General features: G+C 48.9%; 2 protein-coding genes across 3 annotated transcripts; both read right to left on the minus strand.

Moving 5' to 3' along the window:
- Positions 1-2,816: 2,816 nt before the first annotated feature.
- Positions 2,817-13,236, minus strand: DDX55 (DEAD-box helicase 55). The gene is made up of 14 exons (XM_063143854.1): positions 13,121-13,236; positions 12,664-12,714; positions 12,491-12,577; positions 11,422-11,513; positions 11,268-11,330; positions 10,629-10,778; positions 10,008-10,197; positions 9,322-9,404; positions 8,346-8,477; positions 7,769-7,861; positions 6,818-6,932; positions 5,858-6,026; positions 4,604-4,896; positions 2,817-2,997 (listed from the first exon to the last, which is right to left on the minus strand). Exons 1-14 carry the CDS (start codon positions 13,226-13,228, stop codon positions 2,830-2,832), a joined length of 1,794 nt encoding a protein of 597 aa, XP_062999924.1. The 5' UTR covers positions 13,229-13,236; the 3' UTR covers positions 2,817-2,829.
- A 1,982-nt stretch (positions 13,237-15,218) lies between these two features.
- On the minus strand, positions 15,219-23,743 carry TMED2 (transmembrane p24 trafficking protein 2). Of its 2 annotated transcripts, XM_063143890.1 has the most exons (5): positions 23,540-23,743; positions 20,847-21,039; positions 19,494-19,514; positions 18,230-18,337; positions 15,219-17,094 (listed from the first exon to the last, which is right to left on the minus strand). In XM_063143890.1, the coding sequence occupies exons 1-5, from the start codon at positions 23,717-23,719 to the stop codon at positions 16,970-16,972; spliced, it is 627 nt and encodes a 208-aa protein (XP_062999960.1). In that variant the 5' UTR covers positions 23,720-23,743; the 3' UTR covers positions 15,219-16,969. The 2 variants fall into 2 exon arrangements, with proteins under 2 accessions (XP_062999960.1, XP_062999961.1); XM_063143891.1 differs by lacking the exon at positions 19,494-19,514 and having other exon boundaries at positions 23,540-23,742.
- Positions 23,744-26,068: the final 2,325 nt, after the last annotated feature.

The following is a 26,068-nucleotide window of genomic DNA, read 5'->3' on the forward strand; positions in this document are numbered from 1 at the left end:
CACATGTTTTGGGCTCTGTTAACTTGGAACCCCCAACCTAGAATCTTTTCCAAACATATGCCAAAGTTTTGTGCTAGCTTTGTGCCGTTTTGTGCTGCAAACCCTTTTATGCCGCTACCAACAGCTGTGTATTGATACTTCAAGCGTGGGTTCGTAGTTAACACACCAAAAAATGAACTTTGTCATAGAACCTCCAAACTGGTGCCACTTTTGTGCCGCATCCTGTAGTGTGAAAACAACATACCCTTAGGTGCAGTGTGGTGAATGAGAGAAAAATCATGTAAAGTCACTGTATAGAAAATAAATATTTGTTAACATTGAATAAAGAAATCTCTTGTAATTCTCCACACTGAGTAAAGATAAGTCTTCTAGAAACTCACATATTTTACTATTGACAACTAAGTCAAAACATAAACTTTTCAGTAAAGTGATACTTGCAATGTCAACTTCAGGATGGTTCAGGTTCAGTAATCCCTTGGTCTTTTTCATGTGCTGTAAATCATGAGATCACAAATTATTTCTTTGCTTTTGTCTGATAATGATTTCTTGTTTGTAAGGTCGTTGTACTCTTCCCATGTTCCATCATCCCCTACAGCAATGTGCGACATAATGCCCTATGGCATTCACATTGACAGATGTGTCATAGAATCATAGAATAGCAGAGTTGGAAGGGGCCTACAAGGCCATCGAGTCCAACCCCCTGCTCAACGCAGGAATCCTCCTTAAAGCACACCTGACAGATGGTTGTCCAGCTGCCTCTTGAAGGCCTCTAGTGTGGGAGAGCCCGCAACCTCCCTAGGTAAGCAGGGGGGGGCATTGCAGGGAAAAACAGGAGAGGATCAGGGGCAGCACGACGGGAAGAAAGGCAGGGCGCAAGGGGGGCAGGAGGAGCACCACAAGGAGGGGACTCGGGGAGCAGAGGGAGGGCTGGACCAGCAAGCCGAAAGGGAAAGCGCTGAGGGTAGCAAAAGGTTAGACGACAAGGGACTGGGGGGCGGAGGGAGCGGGGGCAAAGGGGGCTATGAGGGCACGATCCGATGCTGATTACTGGGGCGGGTGCCCTGGCCCACGGTCCGGCTGCTCAATTTGTACATCCTGCTGGCCCTGGCCTTTCAGCGGAGATGGGAACTCAAGCACGGCGTCGAGTGTGAGGCAGCACGCTCGGCCGGCATCGTTTGCAGGCAGCTGCAGCAACAATACCAGCGGGACAGAGAGCGCCTGCCCACGCAGCAGTGGAGACGACGACGATGGCCGTGGAAGGGAGGACACCTGCACGCGCCCATCTAACTCCGCCCAAGCGTAGGCACTAAGAATGTATTAGTGAATGTATTACAGGTGAGTCAACCAACAATTGTATTAGTTAGGGGAACACTCAGGGGGGAGGGTTTGAGCCGTTTGTTTTTGTGATGCGTTTTCGCGATCGGGCATGTATTATGGCGGCCAGGTGGAAGAGGTGCTTGCACCAATAAAAATTTCTCAGTCCTAAAAATTTCTCAACCCTGACCCTAACCCCCTAGCCCCTTAATCCCTTAACCCCATTCTATGATTCTATGATTCTAAGAGCCTAGCAGGGCCAGAGAGATGGAGTGGGCGATGAGGACACCTTTTAGGGGCTGGAGTCATGTCTCAGAGGAAATTAGGGTTAATAAATGAACCTCCTGCTTGTGAGCTTCCCAAAGACACGTGGCTGGCCACTCTGGGAACAGGGAGTTCTTTGGTCCGATCCTGTACTGCTTTGTTAATGCTCTTATATGGGAACTCTGGATCAAATTCCACCTCAGCCATGGAGCTTACTGGGTGATCGAGAGCGAGTTACTGGGTCTCAGCCCAGTCTACCTCACTGGGTTGCTCGGACAACAAAAGCAGGATGACAGCATATAGATTCCCCTGCATGCTCCTTCAAGGAAAGATGGGAGACATTTAAGACAAGTCAGTATTTGCTTTTATTTTGTTTATTTATTGCATTCATATCCCACTTTTTTTCCTTTTTCAAGAAGGGCTAAAGCCGCGATGTTGATCTGGCCCACCCAATCTGACCCTCCCAGGATCCCCAGATGGCCACAATCCTTCCCTTGGCCCTAACACCTTTTCCCAGCCTGCTGATCTTTGGGTGATTTCCCAGCATTGGACAGCTTTTTTCCTCATTAGGGTTGAAATGCATCTCCTAAGGCAGCTTACTGCCACGAGGAGCTTGAAGCTAAAATGTAATGGTATGTTCAGCCCACAAGGCCTTCTCTGAAACTGAATCTGGCCCTTGGGCTGAAAGAGGCTCAGCATCCCTTTGTTTTAATTGTACAGTAGTATGTTTTTTGAAAATAAAAAAACTCATTCCTAAATGTTGTTTTTATTCCTAACAGTATCCCAAACCCTAACACTTGCAGCCATTTGGGAAGGCTGTGTTTGTTTGCAGCTCCTGAGCACAGCAAGGGGAAACAGAAATATCAACCCAAGAAACCATAGAAACCCCGAATCCTGATGAAGGGAATCGTGGAGGAAATCATGGAGCATTGGATGATGTCAAAATGAAGAAGTTACCTTGCAACGAAAATCCATTCCTTGGGGAAATGCAGAATGAAGAACAATAGAAAATGGCCACCTCTGCTGAAGAGTCTGGAAACTCAACCTTTTCACACAGGTCACAGCAGAGACTGCCCTTGCCGCAGTCTGTGACGACATCGGGAGGAAAGTGTAGCTTAGGTAGACCCTGATCTATCTTGGATTGTAAGATTCCAACTGCACCATCAGTGAGAGGGCAAGGCGGCATTTGCGCTATATAAAGAGCACTGAGTTTTATGGGCATCAGAAAGAAGAGTTTTGGGGAGTGATATTTCATTCTGTGGAGTCTGAGCCACCCCCAATATGTGCCTGGGCTACCTTCTGGCTGCACAGCAGTTTCTTCTCAAACTCTTCCTCACTAATTTTGCCCTTCTTCAACTTTTTCAAGAGTCGCGTGTCTTTGAGCAGCTCCTCCATATCTTCATCTTCTACATCAGAACCCTACAGGCAGAGACAATTTAAAAAATCAATAGATTTTAGCGCACTGCCCACCGTTCCTTCTCGTGTTTCTTGGCTCCCCCACCCCCCACATTTTTAAACAAGATCAGCTCTCAAAGCAGCTTGCAATTAAAATCACCCATGCAATATCTTTGGTATATGTGGAGGTGTTTCCACCCATCTCCTTTCAGCTTCAGATGGAGCTGTTGTGTGCTAGGGTCATCTACCTTGGAAATGGAGGAGACTTTCCAAAAACTGCTGGCTTCCAAGCAACAACAAAACGGTCAAAATCCTACCAGAAACACCTGAAGTGCCCCGGCAGGGTAGCGGCGTGAACAGCCATTGGGCTCAAAGCAGTGCGACAGCTGGATTCAGGTATCTCTCACTCAGCCACAAACCTTGTTGGATGGCTTTGATCCCACTGTATCTATCCCGTGTCTCGGTAATTTTGAGAACATGATTGAAGAGATGCAAACCACATATGCCTGGGCACGGTAATGGACTGGATGAGGGCTAATAAACTGAGACTCAAGCCAGACAAGACGGGGTACTGTTAGCGGGTGGTTCATCTGACCGGCGAGCTGATGTTTGCCCTGTCCTGGACAGGGTTGCACTCTCCCTAAAGGATCAGGTCCATAGTTTGGGGGTGCTCTTAGATCCAGAGCTGTCACTTGAGACACAGGTGAACTCAGTGGCAAAGAGCACCTTTTATCAGCTTAGGCTGATTTACCAACTGCGCCCTTATCTGGACGGAGATAGCCTAGCTACAGTTATCCATGCTCTGATAACCTCTCGTTTGGATTACTGCAATGCGTTATGCGTGGGGCTGCCTTTGAAAACGGTCCGGAAACTTCAACTGGTACAAAACAGGGCAGCACGGTTACTAACAGGGACTGGCCGATGAGACCACATCACGCCAGTCCTTTTCCAGCTTCATTGGCTGCCAGTCCAGGTCCGGGCCCAATTCAAAGTGGTGTTATTAACGTTTAAAGCCCTAAACAGCTTGGGGCCAGGCTATCTGAAGGAACGCCTCCTCCTGTATGTACCTGCCCGGACCCTAAGGTCATCTTCAAGGGTCCTTCTCCGTGAGCCACTGCCAAAGGAAGTGAGGCAGGTGGCTACCAGGAGGAGGGCCTTCTCTGCTGTGGCACCCCGGCTATGGAATGAGCTCCCTAAGGAGGTTCGCTTGGCACCTACATTATATGCTTTTAGACGCCAGGTGAAGACCTTTTTATTCTTCCGGCATTTTAACAGTCTATAAAAAAATTTAACTTGGTGTTTTAAATTTGTAATTTTGCATTGCTGCTGTTTTTATCTGGTTGAGCTTTTATATTTTATTTTATAGTATGGTTTTGTACTGTTGTTTTATACTTTGAATGTTTTTAATTTTTGTGAACCGCCCAGAGAGCTCCAGCTATTGGGCAGTATAGAAATGTAATAAATAAATAAATAAATAAATAATATGTCACCCCTAAACTACGTAGAGGAATGGTGAGATAAAAACATCTAGAAATAAACAAAAGCACCCTAACAGAACCCAAGAAACTGAACTCAAACCCTGCCAATTCTCATGCAGAAATCTCTTCCAAACCATCACCGATTACCCCACCTCCTCTTTTCTGCGTTTGGCTGTCATCATCTTCTTCTTCTCCTTCTTCGCTTTTTGCTTGGACCAGGCCTTGTTCCTGGTGAATTTCCTCTTCCCTTCTTCCTCCTGCCTCTGTTTCCTTCGTTGCTCTAGAAAGTTCTGCCTTTGCTTCTCTCTGTTTTTGTCTCTGAACGCAATCGAGTCCGTGTCGATATCGACAGGTGTGAAGTTCGGGAAACACTTGCCTTTCAGCTCCGGCATCCTTGGCATCTTCAGCAAAGCAAAGCCTCGAGCTAGGCTGGCAAAATCCAGGTCTGTGGAGAACAGAGGGGTGGTTAGAGAAGACCTACGTGGAAGCCCAGGGCAGAGCAAAGGCACCAGGGGCCACCTCGGAGGTCATGACGAACCAGGACAGGAAGGAGCTGCAGGGAGACTCTGCCGTGCGCATTCTCCTTTTCCAAATCCTCCAGGGCATTGGCAGCAGGATAAATACAAATGTAACAAATAAATAAACTTCTGTTTTGAGTTGAACACAATTGTGGTTCATCTTAATTACAGTTGGGTTAAAAAACAACAGAGAGTCTTGGTTCGAAGTAGACTTTTTCCAAAGAAACCATAATTAAGATTAACAAAACTTTGTCAGGTTCAGATGTAATCACACACTGTAGGTCATCAACAAAGCAAGCAGACGCTTCTCAATGTCTCCTGGGCACATCAAAAGAGGACAAGAGCCGGGGGAGCGCATGTGTCCAAAGGTGGCTGCAGCTCATTCCAGTCACAATTAGCCATGATTTAACCCAACATTCATATCAGCTCATTTGTTCAACAAGGTTCTAGGGAAGTTTTAAAAAGTGCAGTATTCTTTTTTTCCAGGCTGCCTCCTGTGATTAGGCACTGAACATAACAAAGAAATTTAAAAATGACAAAGGTATTGTCATCTTAAGAAACGAGACACGGGGGAGGGAAACTGCAGAAACCAGAGTGAAGAGGAAAACTGACAGCAGGTATTTAAATAGGGCAAAATTCTTTCTAGAAGGGAGGTAGAACCACATTCCCTCCAGTTGTTGGTTCTCTGGCCAGAGGCTGAAGCCAAAGGGGATCTGAGTCGGCTGACAATCTCCCAGGGAATGCTCTCCTATAGCAGCCGTAGGTCCTTATGGGGCGATTTGGACTTGTTCAGTACCTCCCTTGGTTTGCCACCTCAGGGCAATGGACCGTTGGGGATTTATTCAATGAGCCAGTAGAAGCAGACACAAAAAGCAGGGGGCCAATTACCTTTGAGCCGGAAAATCAGGTTGCACTCGTGTTTGGCGTAGGCCTGCACGAAAGACACGAAGGCCTTCATCCCTTTCTCGTACACAGCTCTGTCGGCCAAACCCAGGGACTTCAGCTTGGGCAGAACATTCGCTACGTTACTCTGCAGTTTCATTTCCTGCATGGGACACTATTTAAAAAGAACGGTTACAAATTATTTAAAAAGCAACTGGAACTACTTCCCCCTATTTTTTCAGCTAGTTTAAAATATCACATCACACATGGAGAATTTTGCATGTTTAAAAAGAGAGACAGATTTTTCTGTACTGTGTGTCACGGCGGACAACAGGCATGTAGAAGAGGGAATGTCAGTACCTGCAGCTAGTTCCATTAAAAGTGCTTCAGAGGCTGGAGAAACCACAACAGCCCCTTATTTCTCCTAGATAGATATTGATAACACTGATCTTATACCAGGAAACCGAGGAGGTGAGAGGCAGGGAACAGCTCCCTGTTTGGCAGGGAATTGAAAACGACTTCAGAGATGCTTAAAAATGGACGCAGCAGGTAGAGAGTCATTGTAAGGGGAACGTGGGCACGCAGAGGTGAAGGGAGGCGTGCTCTGGCCGCCGCCAACTGGCCATGAGGCAAAGGGCTGCACGGCAGAGGCTAACCTGGCCTGTCATCAAGTTGCCCCCCAAAGAACTCAGACCTCGTTGGCTCTGTCCATCAGCCAGAGAAGGAGCTCTGCCCCAATGCTTACTTTTCTTTCTACCACCACCACCTTCCTCCCTTCCTTCTTCTGCGAGCTGGAACTGTCTCAGTTTTCAAAATCTGTACGGCACTTAGAAAATTTTGGTCGTTTACAAATGTTGGATAATATTCAAGAGCTCCATTCCAGAGCCAACCTGGAAATGCTTCTCTCTCTCTCTCTCTCTCTCTCTCTCTCTCTCGTCTTTTGGAAAAATCAAAGTGTCCACTCACCTTTTGGTTAATGGCTAAGAAATTTATATAGGCTTCTTCCATGGGAAGCAAGAAGACCAGGGCGTTGCCCAGGTGGCCGATGCGGGCCGTGCGGCCACAGCGATGTACGAAGGCACTGAAATAGGGGGGAGCAGGGAAAGCGTCTCAGCCAGAGGGAACGGAGGCCGGGCGCTGGCTCAGGAGCACAAAACGAAGCAGCAACACTTACAGAAGGAAACATTACTAACTACTTAAAATTAACAGTTGAAATTATTGAAATTTAAATATATACTTTTACCTATCAAATACCAACCATTATAGACAAATATAAGAATACATTTCTCATATTTACAAATTTCCCAGGCAGTACACAGCAATGGAATCTAAATATTTTTCTCTACATTTAGCAGACTTTACTGGAAAAGAAGCAACCATCCAAACCACATACTGGTTACTTCTTTGTAACAAAAACCAAATTTCCTCTTTGCAGCCTAAAATCTCATCTTCTTACAAAATGGATCTAAATAGAAACCTCTAATGAGCTTCAGTCTCCCTACAGCTTCTACAATTGTTGGGGGGGTGTTTATGTAAATGAAATAATTGTAACAAGAACAACAACAACAAAAATGTCAGTATATAATTAACATTCAAGGATATAATGGGCTAAATCCTCCAAAAATGGTTTCCCAGAAACACACAAACTCTCTTAGACTGGTATCCGATAACATCTATCCAGTTTTATCATGGAGTCCATTTGTTTGAAGCACAATTGTCAATACCCCAGTGTCATGGGTGTGTGTGTGTTAAAAAGGACTTTCCTCTTAGCCAGAGGAAAAGGTTTTGCAGACCACATGCTCCTGGAAGACAAGCACATCTTCCCTGATTGAGAATTAATATGCCACTTTTCTGTGGCCGTACACAGAGCGGCCAATAGATATTAGTTCTATTCATAAGAAGGAAGAAAGCGGATACCTTGCATTGCTTGGAGGGTCATACTGCAAAACCCAGTTGACTTCTGGAATGTCTATGCCCCGGGCCATGACGTCAGTGCAAACCAGAATGCCACTAAGAAATTGAGGGGAAATGCAAAAGGTGTTTTGTTTTGTTTTAAAGCAGAGCGGGGCAAGATGATCCTGCCAGGGGCGTAGCTTTGCTCCTAGAATTGGGATTCTGAAAGTAGCAATTCTGAACCTTTAATAGTCAATGCAAAGGTCCTACACTTACATCAACATGCAGAATGAAATGCATGTCCCATTCATATCCCATTTCTCCTCCGAAGAGCCCAGTGAGACATATATAATCCTCCTCTCCATTTTATCTGAACAAAATGGAGAGTCCATGACTGGCCTAGAATCACCCAGCGAGCTTTACTGCTGAGCTGGGACCAGAAACTGGATCTCCAGAGTCCTACTTCAACACTCTAAACACTATACAACACTTCCTATCCATATAGTTATATGCATATACAAACAGGGAGGGGGGGGGGGGGAGACTGACAAACTAAATTATAGCTGTTGACTGAATTAGCCCTTGAAAAAAGGTTCCCAACCTTGAAAGTTTCCGGAAATCTGTGAATATCCTATTCCGTTTGTGTTTCATTTTCCCATGGATGCACATTATTTTCACATTCTTGATCAAGGATTCCAAAGCCTTCCCATAATACTCCACGCAGGCACAGGTACTGGAAGAATAAGCAAAACACCACCAAAAGAGTCAGCCATGCAAATCTTAAGTTTTCTGTGACCCACAGGCGAAGATCCAAAGAACTGCAAAAATACCTTCCACCAAGAATCCAAGGTAGACCCATATTTTCATCTCCGCAGTGCAGCTGAGGTTGAGAGGAGCTTGCTCAGGAAGCCCTCTACCACCCCGAAAAAAATGTTCGAAGCATAAAGGCAGAGTATCGCTTCTTGGCCTTTTGGCTAGGATCAAGTGTAGTAAGGGAAGAACTCTTGAAATGAATCAATCTCCCTGCCGCTACTTTCTGCCTTAGTTGCAGTTATAGGAATCTCCATACAACCTGCCCCCACCTGCTCACAAGGATTGTGGTGAGGCTTTCTTGCAGCTCAACATGGAGGCTGTAGTCCAGCAATACTTGGGAGGGCCACAGGTGCCCAACACCTGCCACGCCAACTGGGCCTGTTCGATTAGGTGTGGGCAGAAGGTAGAAAGGGATCTACTGATAAGGCTTCGGGTTACTTGCAGTCGATCAGAAAGAGTTTCCAGCTCCCAATGGTTTAATAAGAGCACCTCTGGAACTGAGAACGCTTCGGGGCGGGGGGGAAGGTTTGTGCAAGGAAGCGTTTGGCATGTGAGCTCCAGTTCTGGCGGAACAGCAAAGTCTCCGCCTGAGGAGGTGCTCGGAGCCGCCCTGTTCCTCAATCCTAGGCCTCCTGTCCTGTGCTGTTAGTTTTCACCTGGCTCCAGTGGGTGGAATTCAGCGTCCTAAATCCAACAGACCTCCCAAGCCATCCCTGAGTTAGGTGATCACTCTACAAAGAACGGAGGCGCGAACTGGGAGTTACCTGAAAAAGACAAGGTGCTTTTCTGGCTTGTGGTGACGAAGGAAGTCAACCAGCTGGTTAAATTTCTCATCTGCATTGCAGATCTAGCAGCAAAGAATGGAAACATAAATAAGCGGGAATAAAATAAACGGCTGCGGGAGGCGGAGAAACAGAACGCCAGGGTTTTTATGACAGGGCTAGGAACCCCCTGCCCCAACCCCTCACAAGGGAGAATGGAGCCCTGCCTGTGGCCTGCCCCACATCTGAGCCACGCCTGTCCTCTTCTCGGCGAAGTGTGGGGAAGACGGAAGAGGAGCAAAGCTGGCGGAGTCACTCCTGGAAGTGCCGGCTGCGCTCTGGCTGGGCAAAGCAATGTCCCCAATGCGGGTGCTCCGAATGCCCTAGACCTGATGAATCCGCGGGGCGGCATCCAGCCTGAGGGTCAATCTCCCCTGCACCTTTCTAAATGTAGATTCTCAGCTCCTCGGGGAAGGGAGCTACGGATTGCTTCTGATACTGTATAAACCAGCAAGTGCTCTAATAGCACCATGACATCCAACCACTCATCTATGCCAAGGTCAGCCAAGTGGCCCTAGCAGCCTTGTTCCTCCACATCCTTCACTGTCCAGTAGGAACGTGGTGGGGTCGAGTCACGTAAGGTGGTCACACAGAAGGTGGGAGCCAAGGAAACAGGACCCATGCCTCACCATGTAGTAGTTTTGGAGCCGGGTGGGAGTCTTCTGGGTGTTGCTCGCTGCCATCCCCTTCTCCTTCACCGAGATGCGGACGGGGTTCCGGAGGCCGGCCCTCACCAAGTTCTCGACTTCTTGGGTCTGAGTTGCTGAGAAGAGGCCTGTCCGTCTCTGCTTGGGCAAAAAGCCCAGGATGGTATTTAAACTGCAAGCGAAGCACCCAGCGGAAGAGGTCAGGAGAACCCTGCTTGCTCCCAAATCCAAGCATGATCGGGAAACGGAGATGCGTGGCTCTCAGCAGTCTGTGCCAGCCTCCTCTCCCCAACAGGCTGCCCTCCAGGTGTGCTGAACACCAACGTCCATCATTCCCAGCCACTCCCAGGGGATGATGGGAGTTGGTGTCATAGGATTGTAGAATCATATATAGCCCAGCACTGTCAACTCTGACTGGCAGCAAGAGCTTCCTAGCGTTTCAGGCAGGAGCTTTAGCCTTCCCTGGAGATGCCGCCATGGATTGAACATGGGACTATCTGCGGGGGGGCGGGGACACTCCAATCAGTCAAGCTTGCAGGCCAGGCCAGAGTGAGGGTCCGCGGGGATGGAAGACTCACACGACTCCCAAAGCAAAGCACACACCTTGCTTCAAAGCCCATATCCAAGAGCCGATCAGCTTCATCCAAGACCAGGACGTCGAGAGATTTCACACAGCTGGTCAGATCCAGCCCCTCCGATTTCCTCCGGAACATGTCCTCCAAACGACCCGGAGTGGCTACGAGGATGTTTCCGCTGTTGAGAGGACAGGGGAAAAAAGCTCTATGGACTGCTTTGTAGAAGAGGTTACAAGGCAGTCCGACCTTCCCAGAACTGAGATCAAGAGAGAATGGATGTTCGGGAGATGCTCTCTATTGGCGTGTCTTAAACAAAATTAAAACCCTCAAAACTAAGATATTCTAGCAGGCATCAATCCTTTTCTGCAACTTCAACACCACCTCTTCCTCCCCCTTGCACCAACCCCCCTTAGTTTGATGCCTCCAGGCTCACATGAAAAATCTGAGAAGCCGGGCAGCAAATAAAAGACAAGCACATTTTTAAAGGTGACCGTTTCAGTTCTCTACTTGGGACTACGGTGCTCCTGCTCAGCGCTACTGAGAGAGAGAATGAGAGAAAGGCCACATGCAGAAGTCACAGTCAATTCAAACACCGCGAGGGTTCAGAACATTCAGCGCCACAGCCACAGGAGTCCTGCAGCCTTCGTTGACCTAGTCAGTAACTCACCCTCGTTCTTTGAACCTTTCGACATCTTCCATGGGATTCTTCCCTCCAATTAAAAGACACTGGCTGAAACAAAAGGACATTTTTACTCACTCCCACAAAAAAACACTCATGCATGCCATCACACCAGATATCTTAGCAATCGTAATCTACCCACCTAAACTGTGGGAAATGCTTCGTGAAATGGGTTATCACCTCATCTATTTGAACAGCAAGCTCTCTTGTAGGCGTGATGACAATTGCGCCAACCTGAAATGTAAGGGAGGAAAAATATGAGCAAAACGCAGGTGAGGGCTTTAGGGGGGAACATTAATGAAATTTAATCCTTAGAAAAATGGAGCTGTGGTTGCACTTGTCATGGAATTTCTGAGAGCCAGTGACAGCAGAGAGGCTGAGGGCTGAGAAAGAGAGGAGCTAATGATGGTGAAGGCACTCTGAGCTCATTCTGTGCCACTGCAGCATAGCAGCCAATGGAAAAGTGCTGCTGAGCTGACTGCTCTCTTGCTGCTGCCTCTTGCTTCGGGTGAATAAGCAGCCTGTAACCACTTTCCCTGAGACAAAAGGTGGCTGTGGCTGTGAGACCCTCTCTTTCCCTGGAGCAGGGTGCTGTTGCACCATGGCCTGCTTGTCGGTCCCTGGTCGACAGCTGGTTGGCCACTATGTGAACAGAGTGCTGGACTGGATGGACCCTCGGTCTGATCCAGCCTCTGGGCTCTCCTGATCTTCTTATGTTCTTAGGAGGAGCAGGAGGAGGGGATGGAGTCAGTACCCAGTACGCCTTCACCCTTTTCTGTTTTGTTAACCATCTTGCCTGATTTAGAGCTCTGGAGAAGTCAAAAACTTGCACACTATGTTATGACCTGGAGCCGATCTAATGAAAGTATTTCTCCTAATACAGATGTTGGAAATGAGCTATGTATGCTCAGGGTGGGCAGAGAGAAGCTCTCCAGATGTATTGAACTACAATCCCAGCATACCTGACCATTGACCATACTGATAGGGGCTTCTGGGAGTTGTAGTCTAAAACATCTTTTACCCACCTATGATCTAAGGGAAACAACTTTCTAATTCGCCAGTCCTGAGCAGAAAACAGAGAAGACACATCAACATTCTTAGGTCCCACCATGAAATATTTAGCTGCCTGGCTGGCCCATTGCTCAGGAGTCTTCCCCGCATCTTCCTGTTATCTTTTTACAGCAGAGCAGAGAGAATCTGTGATGTTTTACCTGCATTTTCTTGAGCTTTTCTTCCCGCCGGAGCAGAATTTCTATGATGGGAATGACAAACGCTAATGTTTTGCCGCTGCCCGTTACCTGGAGACACGGAAATAAGATTTTCTTTAGCGCTGCGCACAACTGAAGGGCAAAATGAAGGCCAAGAGGACCAGCGAAACACTCACCGCTTCAGCAGCCACGTCCTTGTTTGTCATGAATAAGGGAATCGTTGCAGACTGAGAGACAGACAGACACACAGAGAAAAATGCACTTTTAAAGGAGCCACCGCGGGGCCAGGGCTGGCCTCTCCCGCGCTTGATTCAAGGGCTCTGCAGGCAGAGGCACTAGCAGGGAATAGTCCTTCCCTGAAAGCAGATGTGGCACATGGGCCTCATGCCTAGGAGGGGTGGGGTGGGGGGGGTGTTCCTTTTCTACAAGCATTCACGGGTCCGGGCTCTATAGCAGCAGCAGCCAAGCTAGGGGAAGGTGAACCTGGCCATTGCCCGAAGGGGATGAAGACCACTGCCACCCCCTTACCCAGAGCTGGCTGGGGATGCTGGGAGTGGTAGTCCAGATGAGAGAAGGCGGAGCGATTTCCTCTCTTAAAGGGGAGCTCCCCCTCCCACCGCGCCCACTTCCTACCTGCACAGGCGTCATGTGAGAAAAGCGCAGCTCCTGCAAGGCCAGCGCAACGCCGGGGCTCAGCTCCACGGGCAGGGAACCCCACGTCCCCTCAGTCACGCTCTCCATCGCGCAGGGCTCCGCCTGGGACAGGCATCCGCCGGCCGGGCCGCCCTCGTGCGGTCCCCCACATGGGACGCGTCCTCCCCTTCAAGCGTCCGGTTGGGAAACCGCGCTCGCGCAACTTTGGTTCCGCCTCAGCGCCAATGATCCTAGCTGCCTGGGCAGCGCTGCTCCCGCTCCCGCTCCCGCTCCCGCTCCCGCCTCGGCCGCAGCCCCGTCACCGACGAGAGGAAGGGCGACATAGTGGTCAGACTGCTGGCCTGGGGCTCCGGAGACCCGGTTCAAGTCCCCATTCGGCCATGGAAACCCACTGGGTGGCTTTGGGCCAGTCACTGACACTCAGCCGTGCCTGCCTCACAGGGTTGTTATGCAGATGAAAGGGAGGGGGAGGAGGAGGAGGAGGAGGAGGAGGGTGTAAGCGCCCGCCGTTAATGATACCTCACACAGCATTTCCCAACCTTGGGTCTGGAGATATTGTTGGACTACACTATCCATCATGCCCAAACAACACGGTCAATGGCTAGGGATTGTGACCATTTCAGTCCCAGAACATCTAGGGCAGCCTTCTCCACCTGGAGCCCTCCAGATCTCTTGGACTGCAACTGATATCATCCCTGTTTTAATCTTTGTAAACTGCCCAGAGTGCTTCAGCTATGGGGCGGTCTATAAATGCAATAAATAAACAAATAATCCTCCAGCCTGAGAGATGCTAGGACTTGCAGTCCAAGGCATTTGTAGGGGACACGTTGGGTGCAGGCCGATCTAGGGACTCCCGGCTGGGAGAGGCTGCTGTGCGCTAGTACCGCCTTCCTGTAGCAAGTGGAGGAACTCCCACAATCCTTCAACTTAGGTTCTGCCTGCTGGGGCTGAAGAGGGTTGTAGGTCAAACATCTGGAGGGAATCCAGTGACCTCATTATGTCCTACAGAATCCAGGGCAGTGGAGCTGTGGCCTTCCTGGCGTTGGGCTACAGTTCCTATCGCTCAACCACTGGCCATGCTGACTGGGACCCATGGGTGTTGAAGTACAGCATTGGGAGGGCCACAAGCGCCTCCCTCCAGCTGGCCCTCCCAGCTCCATAGGTAAAACAAATCCATCAAGGTCTGCAAAATGCTGCTAGCCATCATGGATAAGCTGGCCTGGGCCATTTTCTTTTTTAACACCAACGAATAGTTGGCACTTTATAATTTAGTGATAAAAGCTGAAGTTGAAACTGGAGAAACACTCTGGCCTCTCTCAATGGCCAGGGGCTGCAGGGAGTTGTACCCACAGCCTTCCAGTAAGGAACAGCACCCCAGGTTGGCCCCATCCATACACTAGAGGCAAACTGGCTTCCCTCCCCCATTGCCTGGAGAAATGCTCTGCTCCAACAGCTGCTTGCCCGGAGATCCAGAAGGCCAAGGGTTGCTGTGTGCGTGTTTGGCAAGTTTGGTGCGTGCACAGATGGGGGTTACATTATTACTACCTGTTGTAAGCTGTCTAGAGATAATTGACTGACAGATGGGGTTTAAATCTTCAAAATAAATATATTCGTGACCAGTGTGGCGTAGTGGTTCAACTGTTGGACTGGGGCTCTGGAGACCTGGGTTCTATTCCCCATTCAGCCACGAAGCTCAGCCCAACCTCCCTTGCAAGGTTGTTGTAAGGAAAAAATTGGGAAAGCAGGAGGACCATATGCGCCCCCTTGGGTTCCTTGCATGAGGAAGTGAGGCAGGATATATATAAAATAATTTCTAAAAATAATTAAATAATCTGTTTTTTACCCTTCTCCAAACTTTTGAAATAGGACTGGGTGTACAGCTTACTTTCTTCCATGGGACGTGAAAAGGGGGGGGGGGGGAAGTCCCTTGAAAATAAATGTGAAACTGAGTAGGCTTTTTGATCATCGTCATCCCACAAAACCCAAAGAGTTTCCACATAAGGATGCTGGGGGCGGAAGGTTGAAAGAAAAATGCTCTTGAATATGCAAGACAAGCATCAAGCGCATGCTCTCTCTCTCTTTTTTAAAGAAGGTGTTTATTTATCAAATCTGGCCATATTTCAAGCACTCTTTAAGGTACATCTTCTAAATCAAATTCCACTTGTCTCACACACGGAGTTGGCGTACGGCAGCTGCACTGAGATGGAGACGGACGCCCATACCATTTGAATAACGGGTGTTCTGGTCCACCTGAGGCTGAAAAGGATTACTTGGACCATGAAAACTTGTAACAAATTTTAATTAAATTAAATTTGGTACAAAACTCTTTATGTGTTACCGATAGAATGCCCCCCCCCTTTGAAAATAACCCATTCCCACCCGCCCCCAAAATTACAACCAATATACATCAGTCCAATATACATTAGCCACAACATAATCTTGGATCAGCACCCCGCTCCCGTAGACAGATGCGGCGATTTTTAAACCCATCATCCAGATAGCAAGAAGAAAAATAGTTTGTACAAAAGCTGAAGACAGCATGTGTTTGGAGAGAGAAAAGGAGAAAATATACCTCAAGATAGCCTAATTGGGAGTGCCAAGTCAGCCTAATTGGGAGCGCCAAGTCCTTTCTTGAAAAAGGTTCCTGTTTTTAACAACAGTCCAACAAGAAACTCAACAGATATAGTACGGAGTTACAGGGACAGCTACAGCTCTGGAGGTTTTTCCTGCAATGCTATTAAATGCACAAGAGCCCCTTGGGAAGATTCACCAGCAAGGAAAAAACAGCACCCGTTTCATTTTTCTCCGCCATGTACAAGGCACAGGGGTCTCCCTCACAAAACAGGTGTGTACAATCCCTGTGTTGCTGTGACCCCATAACAGCCTATCTGCTGCTCTTTTAATATATATGTGAACTGCATAGCTTGGTCATAACTTCCCTCCCCACCCTCCAAATCGTTAACCCTTTGGCATCAAGAACCAGCATCCTGAACACTAGTTCTACAATAATGCTAAACACCCAGGGAGCTCTGTGGCTGTAAGCAAAACGGGGCAGAGATTATATTCAGCCAAGTAGTTTCCATAGACAGCTTCTGCCTGGTTCACCGGTTTGACAGCTAAGACCACATGGCTAACTGACAAGAGAAGTATTGTTGTAGTTTCAGCTCTAATTAAAACAAAAAAAATGGAGGGGGGAAACCAGTGAAATTACAGTGGAAGTATTGGAATTCTTAAATAAGCCACCTAACCCTAACCCTAACAGGACTGACAGCTGGTTTCAGTGTGCCTGAACAAGAACATGCCTGTTTCTTTGTGGACATAGTGGCAGATTTGCTTAGAATCATGGCAGGTGCATGTCATAGTTGCTCCCTATCTAAAGTAGAGAAGAAATTCCTCAATAGTTAGAGTATTCCCACAGGTTTAAAGGGTGTTACATAAAAGCTTCTTTTAGGATCTTGTACCCTTTCGCCTACACAAAACAGCCTTTCATTACGCCAACAACAACAAAACGGAAAGGAGGGGGGAGAGAAAAGAATCAAGAAAGTTTAAGATGACTGACAGCATTTAAAACCCACTTTTGCAATTTTAGATGAAATCACTTTGGTTTGTGAGTCTGCCAATTTCAGTGAATAACTCTCAGCCACATATTTCAATACAGAAACTCTCTCTCTCTCTCTCTCTCTAAAAATTAAGCTAAGAAAAAATGTATAGCTCAGAATGGAGGGATAAAGAAAACTAAGTGATTTTTGCAACCAAGTTGTTTGATAGAAGCAGTGAATGGAGACTCTGGGATCATTGGAAAAGGGGGGGTGTGCGGGTGGAGTTTGATTAAACGACTCTCCGGACTTCAAAAAACCTCTTCAGATAGTAGATCTGTCCCAGTGTCATGGCAACTAGTACGAGGGCTTCAAAGAATGACCAGAGGACCACTCTGCTATTTGTGTTGTCGTTAACTGGTGAAAAAGAAAAGACAGCTCAATTAACACAGAGAATTACATGGAACCAAAACAGTTTGGGACCTAGACCACTTACAGATGGTCTCCTTGCAGACAAACCTGTCCTGTGTGTTTATGCCACAGGGTGAGGCCCTGCTCTGAGTCCCACTGCAGGTGGGGGTCCACTGGGTGGGTGGGGGGGGCTTTCTGGGCGGCAGCAGGGCACAAGCTAGGGAACTCTCTTCCAAGAGACCTGAGTGACCGCTTTCTTCACCGTCAGCTGATGCCAGAACAAGGGGCCATCGTTTAAAAGATCCATTTGATCTCGATGGCTCTTGAAAACTTTGGCCGTCTCTGGTTTTTGGTTTCTTTCTAAATCTTTGCATTGCTGGTAGATTTTATTTGGTTTTTACTTCTATTTTATGCAGTAGTTTAAACCTTTTGGAGTGCATCTGCTGGTGCACTGAATTATTTTAATTAGGGTAACCCTATGAAAAGGAGGACAGGGCTCCTGTATCTTTAACAGTTGCATAGAAAAGGGAATTTCAGCAGGTGTCATTTGTATATATGGAGAACCTGGTGAAATTCCCTTTTCGTCTCCACAGTTAAAGCTGCAGGAGCTATACTAGAGTGACCAGATGCAAAAGAGGACAGGCCACCTGCAGCTTTAACTATTGTGACGAAGAGGAAATTTCACCAGGTTCCCCATATATACAAATGACACCTGCTGACATTTCCTTCTCAATACAACTGTTAAAGATACAGAAACCCTGTCCTCCTTTTCATAGGGTCACCCTATTTTAATTGCCAAAGGTTGGCTCTGACCAAGTAGACTGGCAGGGTACAGATGAAGAAACCTGTCTATGTGATCCATAATGCACTGCCCTCCACTACTGGTCATGGAGGGCTAGGGTCCCACTGCCCCCAGCCTGTGGCTAGCATGGGAACAGAGCAGACTGGTGAATGGAGGGACCCTGCTCCTCCAGGCCAGCTACATTGTTTGCATTGAATTCTTCTCTCTATAGCTACAAGGCAGGTTGTGAAATACAAAGCTGATATAAATGTAAAGTCTTACTATTGATTATTACTATTGATGCTACTGCTACTACTACAAGAAAGAGCCCCACCCCCAATGCCAAACGAATCCGCCTACTTGCTCGGTGTATCCTTTCACGGACTTCCATGTACTCCTGTTCATGCTTCACAGCTGTCATGGCCACTGCTAATTCATTAATCATCTCTTCTAGCTTGTTCTGATGAGCTGCAAAAGAACCACAAGAAATCATATTTGAGATACAAATACAAAACTCAAGTAAATCTCCACTTTTTTAAAAAAAACAAAAAAACTTCACAGCTGGCAAATACACATCTTTGTGAAGGGGAGGGATGTGTACAAAAACATCTGTACCCAGGTATGTGGTCCAAACCAAGGGTACTTCCTGGTTGGGTATATCTGCTCGGGAGCAGGAATGGTTGCCTGGTTGCCCTCGCCACCCACTTTCATACAGACACACACAAGATTCCCTGCAGCTCGACTCACCCACATTGGGAAACAATGGCAGAAATTATTTGATAATCATCTTGTTCTGATATGACAAATAGGTGAAATTATTTCTACTTTGGGAGAAACTGGTAAAAAGTGAGAACGGATGAGGAAAAGCAGGAAGTCTTCACACTTGCATCACCCCCTTCAGCACAAAGACAATCAATCGCGCAAGTAATGCAATATGGGTGCCTTATTAGTAAGACCAAACTGATGCAACTTTAAACATACGAACACCTACACGTGCGTGTTTGCATTAAAAGCCCCCTTCAGAGGATTTCAGTTCACCAGAGTTTTGTGGGTGGGGACTGAGGGTCAAGAACACCATGGCCTAGTCAAACGAGATGGCGGTGGGTGGGTTAGCTGGCTGTAGGAGCCTGCATTTTCCCTGGGTTCTGGCTGCACTTCTGCACAGGACCAAGATCCAAACCATGCAACTGGTTATGGAACCAATGAGGCTTTCGAAGTTGCATTTCTCAAACGGAAAGGTTTAGCTCCAGGCTTGGATTAATGGGGTCTGCTGTTCAACTGGGCGGGGGCGGAGAAGAGAGAGGCAGAGGCCCTTTCTACACCCAAGGATTATCCCAGGAAAATGGAGGGATCATCCCTGCCTGCTCCTGGGAATCCCTCTGTGTCATTTGCATGCACAGGGATGATCCCAGGAAAAAAGGCAGGTGTAGAAACGGCCAGAGATCTCTTTGGATCAGAGTGGTTTAAGGCCTTGACAATGACAAGTGCATTGGACGATGACGTCATTGTGCTAATTAACAAATGTTAGTGATAATTCTCTCTCACACACACATCAACAGCCATTAGCAAGTTATGAGAAGCGAGGCAGGAAGACCAACAAGCTGCTTAGAAGTGGTGCACCTACCATCCCAGGTATCTCCGCCACCTAGAGAAAAGCGCAAGAGATGAAGGCAGGTTCGAGGCCAGGAGGCACAAGACGTCCCTCGCCCACTGTCACCCAGGACAACCTGCCCGTTGTCCAGGATGGTGCCGCTACAGATGGAAGGGGCTGGCCCTTTTCACTGGACACAGCAAGGGCTGACAGCTCTGGCAGGAGTGGACAACCCTTGCAGCCTTAACAGCCCCAAAGAAGCAATTTATTTTTTTATTTATTTATTACATTTTTATGCCGCCCAATAGCCGAAGCTCTCTGGGCGGTTCACAAGGCCTTAACAAAGAGTTTCTGCCCCAGACGCTCCCTTGCTGCAAAGCACCCTGGGAAGACGGGAAGCATGGTGGGCTGCAGCATGGAACAGGAGAACCACGGAACGCCCTTCTGAGGGAGGCAGGGTCAGCTGCCTCCCTGTGACCCTTCCGCCAGCAGGCAAAGAGGGTTTAATTCAGGCAGGCCGGCCTTTGGGACCGTTGCTGAAGGGGCATTTAATTGGTTGGGGAAAGTTTATTTTCCATTATTGTCATGTTTTAATGCATTTGTTTTTATGTTATAAGTTTGTTTTTAATCTGTATTTTTCTGTTAACCACCTTGATCAACCATTTTTGGGTGGAAATGTGGGATACAAGGTAAATAAATAAAAGAAACATACACCCCATTTCCAAATCACAACTCACTGACTGAGGTGCAAGCAGAAAAGGTTCTTCTCTCTGGAACTGGCACGTACAGAACAGGGACACAGAACCGTGGTCCATCTAACCCAATATGGCCAACACTGACTGACAGAAGCAGCAGCTCTGCAGGGATTTCTCAAGCCCTACCTGGAGATTCTGGGGACTGAACCTGGGACCTTTGGCATGCAAAGCTGCTCTACCACCGTCCTACAATCAGTGATGAGGGCAAGGTTGGGAATGTTTCACAGATGTATAGGAAGAGAGAGAGATGAAAGAATCCTGAGGAGAGGTGGAAGGCTACCAGCTACCTGGCCCAAATATTTTGGCATTGACCAGTGTTGAGAGGCTAGCTCTGCAGGGAGCTAAAGAATGAGGCACAATTCTAAGAAGCCAGTATTACGTTTGAGGCATTCAAGCAATGAAATGATCTGGAATTTTTCAAACCCATGAGAGAGATACTCTTAATTAAGTAGTCCATATGTTTTCCTGACCAATTTCTATGGTGTTGCAAAAACAGCTAATTTAGTTGCATCACAAAGCATTTCAACCCAAGGGAGAGAATGACTTGGAGTGTACAGGGCAACACTGGGGAGGTGCAGAGTTAGGGCAATGACTTCTACCAGAACATGTCGCTTCCTGGATCTGGCCTCACCTTCTGTCTCCATATCTTGCCCCTTTGGAGCTTCACCAATGTCAATAGTGAACATCACTATCTTTGGCGTCATGGTGGACATTCTGTTGCTGAAGCAAAACTTGTACGTTCCGTCCATGTGAGCAGCAAAGGTGTATTTGCCACTGGACTCTCTGTCTCCTTTGTAGATGCCCTTGTTATCAGGCCCCGTTATCTGCAAGCAAGGGAGAAGGAAAGCCGTTACTCTTGACCCGTCTTCCACGCCAGCAGGGTAAGCGAGACGTCGTTCCGAACAAGGTTCCTCGCATTGGGAGGGAAACGGCAGACACCGGAATTAAAAACCCACCAGGCCAAGCTATTTCCACACTCAGATCACCGCAGGCGTTTGGTGCTGCCACAGCAGTTGCCTTCTGAACTTCATTTAGTGCTATCCATTGGTCAAACTGGACATCCCTGGAGCCAATGGCCTTGAACTCCAGAGCCTTCTCTGTGTCTGATTAGGTCAGCGTTTCCCACCTTTGTCCTCTCCAGGGGTGTTAGACTAGAGCGTATGCTGGCAGAGGGATGCTGGGATTTGTAATCCAACACATCGGAAGGGCACCAGGGTGTGTGCGGCTGGATTACAATATTTTGCAGTCAAGACTGGAGAAGAATTTCTCTCTGTGACTTCCCTAACTAGGGCATTCCACCACATTCCCTGTGTGCTGCCATATTCCAATGCTGTGTTTGCTTCACTGCAGGAGCCGCAGGCAGGAAACACGACAAAGGGCCGGGGGGGGGGGGGGGAATGGGTTACGCCCAGGTGGGCAGGCTTCGGGGGATCGGCTTTGTTTTTTACTAATAAACCACACACTTGCAGAGCTGAGGGATTTGTTTTCAGTAACAGAACAGAGCAGAGCACATGGCTCTTCCTGGCAAAGGTCCGTTCCTGGTTACCTCAAGCTTTCTTGATTACAGCAGTAAATTTAGGAGCGGGGGTGGGAGGAGGTTCATTTCTTTACTGCTATTGTTAAACAACTGGAAATCAGAATTCCTTGCTGATATAGGTCAAATCCTCCAGAGATCTGCCAGGAGATCCAAATAGAACTTTTGTATTCCCTGTAGCAGCTACACAATGGATTTTTGAACGCTCCTCCCCAAAAACAAACTCCCGGGGAGAAAAAGTCCACCCCAGTCTGCTCACTACTGTGAGGGCCTTCCAATTTGGAATTTCTAAACATTTTAAAGAATGTTATAAAGGCATTTAAGAGAACAAGTCTGTTCTATATCAAAGCAGAAAACACATATTCGACTCTAAATATGAAGTCTGCAGCTGGCAACCTCAACAAATAGGGATTACATTCTGAATGCTTCCTCATGCAAGTTAAAAGGAGAAACGTTTTGGGAGAGGACTTGAAAACAACGCAACCAAGAGGCACCCTGCCTCCCTGGGCTGGCTTTGGGCAATGAGGCTGGCACAAACACCAGCCAAGGTGGCATTGCGCAACCTGAGCTGCCAGAGTGGCTCCAGCCTTGCTCTGTGGCTGATCCAAAGCCACCGGGAGCAATGAAGGGCTTTTCTCCAGGCCCACATCGACAAGTGGAGTTCTAGTGGGCCCCAGGAAAGATTTCATTAAGCCTATGTGGCAGGGTCTTGCTATTTACTGTTTTACTCTGTACAGCACCATGTACATTGATGGTGCTATATAAATAAATAATAATAAAAACATTTTTTTTGAGAAGTTAGGACACCTGAAGACCACACCTCGTCCTACAACAGTTCCATGCCACGCACAGTCAGCACAGTGTGCATGCATGGAGCTACCCCTTTCAGGGGCCACAGCCACGCTCTATATTAAGGATTTAAGTGGGGGGGAGGGCGGAGATAGAGGATTAAGAAAGAGTCTTGTGGCACCGTACGGAATAGAAAAATTGTTCCGGCAGCAGCTTTCGTGGACTACAGCCCACTTCTTCAGACACACGAAAGCTTACGGCATACGGGTATTAGCCCATAAGGTGACACAAGACCTTCTGCTGCATTACTCCTACACGGAGACCCTGGAGAAACAGTTTCAAAGAGAGACCCAAGACCACCCAGAAATGACCCCCTGATCTAGGAGCCGCCTTGTCCTGCTGCACGCATAGCTGCCTAGGAGGGTTTCCTGGGCGCATCTGGGACTCGGGAGTGCCTGAGGGTGCAACGGCTGGCTGCGGAATACGCAGGGGCCCCGCGGGGAGGGGCTTTTCCTGCCCCCCACCCCACCCCCGCTCGCAACAGGCAGGCTGAGTGCCACGAGGGAGGCCTTCGCCCCGCTTTCTGATGCGTGGCTAAGCGCTGGGAGCCTCGAGGGCAGCCCGGGCCCACAGCACGGCCAGATGTGTTGTGTACGACTCGGCAGGCAGGCAGGCGGCGGAGGCCTGGGCGCTCGCTCGCTCTGTTCTGCTCGGAGGATGGGCGGCCCTGTTCCGCCTCCACTCGGGACCTGCTCCGGGACGCCCTGAGCTCCCTTTCACGCGCGAACAGCTCGCTCCGCCCCGCTGGCACAGCGAGGCTCCCGCGGCGAGAGAACGGCGCCCGCCTGCCTCCTCCGCCCGCAACCCGCCGGGAAGGACCCCACCCCCACCCCCCACGGCCTCCGAGGAGATGCCGGGGGAGGATCAGGGCCTTCTCCGGGGCCACGCACGGGTCTCCGCGCAGGCCCCGCCCTCCCCCTCCGCCCTGCGCCGGGACTCGCCTCCACGTCGATGTCGAGGAAGCCGCCCTCGGCCACCTCGAAGATCAGCCCCATCTTGGTGCCGGACGGGACCCGCTCGAGGAAACACTCCTCCGCGTGCGCGTCGATGCTGACGAAGTAGCCGGCCGCCGGGGCCGAGAGCGCGGCCAGCAGCGCCAGCACCGCCCGCACCGGCGACATGGCGGCGGCGGCGACGAGGGAGGGAGGACGGACGGGGGAGGAGGCGGCGGCGGCGTCGAGCGGGGCGGGCGGAGGGGGGCGGTCAGGCCGGCGGGCGCGCGGGCGACTGCCAACGGGCAGAGCGAACGGACTTCGGCGAGAGAGCGCTTCCGGCCCTCGCCACGCCCCTTCCGGGGCACGGGGCCCTCGCTCATAGGCCCTCGCCGGGCCCGATGCCACGTACAGGACAAGCTGGGGACTATGGCGGCCGTCGAGGGCAATCCGGGGAGGCGAACGGGCGGCGCCGAGCTGCGAGGCGCGCGCCGATTGGACGCGAGAGGGGAAGGAGGGAGGGGGACGCGAGCGGGAGTGGACGGTGGCCTCGCAAGCCCAATCCGCGCGTGGTATCACGACCTGGGCTCGGGAGGAGCGGCGATGGCGGTCGCGTGGGGACATTCCTGGGCTATGGGCAAGTTGCGGGGCGCTTTACCCGCAAGAGCGCCCCGAAGTGCTGCCCCAGTCTGGTGCCCTCCAGATGTGTTGGACTACAACTACTATCTCCTCTGGCTGGGGATGATGGGATTCATAACCCAGCACATGCAGAAAGGTACCCAGGACTGGCAGCCTTCCCCGAATGCGCGCCCTCCAGGTGTGTTGGACTACAACAGCCATGTTGGCTGGGGATGATGGGAGCTGTAGTTCAACATGCTTTAGGTTGGGGAAGGCTGGAGTCAAGGAAGTCTGTTTCTAGAGCTCCAGTTTCAGGGGGAGCAAAGGAAGAAAAATCCCAACAAGCGCCTTGTGCTGCTGCCTGGAAGAGAGCCGGTTGAGCAGCATAGCGGTCAGACCCACCTTAGCCTCACTGCAGAAGCCCTCTGCTTGCGACCAGTTCAGTCCTCGGTCTCTTTCCTGACAGCCTGCTGCGTGAGGAAAGAAATGGGCCTGGCAAAAAGAGAGAAGAAAGGGGCAAACCGCCTCCGTTTGCCTCTGGCCATGCCCACCACTGGCTTCAGCCCGCTCACTGCTGGCAGGCGACCCTAGACAGATGACCCATGAAGGAACGCAGCCCTTGACGGAAAATGGTTGCTCACCCCGGCATTAGTGTGCTGTGCCAGGCCAGGACTGGAGAGACCCAGGTTCAAGCCCTCCCCCTCAACCATGGGGCTCACCGGTTGACTGTGGCCCAGTCGCTCTCCTTCTCTCTCTCTCTCAGCCTAATCAACCTCACAAAGTTATTGTGAGAAAAAATGGGCAGAGGAAGAACCCCTTCACACTGCTTTGTGCCCCATGGGTGAAAGGCAGGGAATTAATGTAATAAAGAAACAAAATATCATTCTTTCTAATGATATTCATTCTTCTTCTGCATGTGAAGTTGGAGACAGAATGGCACCACAAGAGGGAGGGACTGGCAAACTCGGACAAACCTCAAAGTTCGCTGGTGTAGAAGGAATGTCAGCAAAGTCCACGATGGAATCAAATGACTTCAGATATCTTTGAATCGGACTCGCAGATGCCAAATAGGGCTAGCTTTTCACGAGTCGCAATGATTCCGTGGACTTGCAGACTGCCTTTTTTTACTTTCTGGAATTTTACACAAATTTAGTTGTAGAAAAATGGGTGAAATCAAAAAGCACCAGACAAAAATGCACATTTTCTCCATAGTTAAAAGCATAGCATAAACATGAGCCTTTTGCGGGGAGGGGGGGATTTGTGCATTTCCGCAAATATGAATTTGCCCAAATGTGGAAAATTTAAGGGGAAATCTGATTCTGCCATTGAGCAAGTGACTGAATGAAAGGACCTGACAACCTGTGAAAGGTTTTAAAAATCTGTACATCCCCATTTGTGATAGTGATGGATGGATAGACAGAAAGACAGGACACATTTCTTATCCTGTGATTTGTGGAAGAATTTCCTGTGGAAAGTTTAATAAATAAAAGCCTCACAGATCATTTCTTATCTGGACTATCTCAAGGAATTTGTTTTTAATCTTTACAAGAGATACACTGTCCTTTTTGTGTTGCCTGCTCAACCATGAAATTCAATGATTTCCGAATGGCTCTTGGCTATATACAGGGGAAGTTAGCTCATTTCACTTACCATAACTAGCCAGGATTTTTTCACAAGTGATATTGGACTTAATAATTGCATTCTCTACTTCCGTAAATTGAACAGCAAGGCTCATTGAATTTAGGAATGGCTCTCTACTGCTATGCATTTGATATTAACAGCGTTCACAGATGCCATATTCCAACTGTACAGCCCAATCTGAAATGTGTTCCTTACACAGGTAAAGTCTCAACAGTTTCTATGGGACTTACTCTCAAGCAAGGGTGCATCCAGATGAGGCTTTTATCATATCATCGCTGC

This window comes from Elgaria multicarinata, chromosome 18 (assembly GCF_023053635.1).
Source record: "Elgaria multicarinata webbii isolate HBS135686 ecotype San Diego chromosome 18, rElgMul1.1.pri, whole genome shotgun sequence".
Lineage (NCBI taxonomy): Eukaryota > Metazoa > Chordata > Lepidosauria > Squamata > Anguidae > Elgaria > Elgaria multicarinata.

What these genes read in the sequence shown, in the direction of transcription:
- DDX55 (XM_063143854.1), bottom strand. Translation starts at nt 13,228, where the DNA reads ATGGAGAGCGTGACTGAGGGGACGTGGGGTTCCCTGCCCGTGGAGCTG. An exon ending in TCTTAGCCATTAACCAAAAG is followed by an intron (nt 6,027 to 6,817) that starts GTGAGTGGACAC and finishes CTTTTTAAATAG; the next exon opens with TGTCCCATGCAGGAAATGAA. An exon ending in CCAAACGCAGAAAAGAGGAG is followed by an intron (nt 2,998 to 4,603) that starts GTGGGGTAATCG and finishes CTCTGCCTGTAG; the next exon opens with GGTTCTGATGTAGAAGATGA.
- TMED2 (XM_063143890.1), bottom strand. Translation starts at nt 23,719, where the DNA reads ATGTCGCCGGTGCGGGCGGTGCTGGCGCTGCTGGCCGCGCTCTCGGCC. An exon ending in GCAAGATATGGAGACAGAAG is followed by an intron (nt 19,515 to 20,846) that starts GTGAGGCCAGAT and finishes GCTTTTCTCTAG; the next exon opens with GTGGCGGAGATACCTGGGAT. An exon ending in TGAAAGGATACACCGAGCAA is followed by an intron (nt 17,095 to 18,229) that starts GTAGGCGGATTC and finishes CTTTTTCACCAG; the next exon opens with TTAACGACAACACAAATAGC.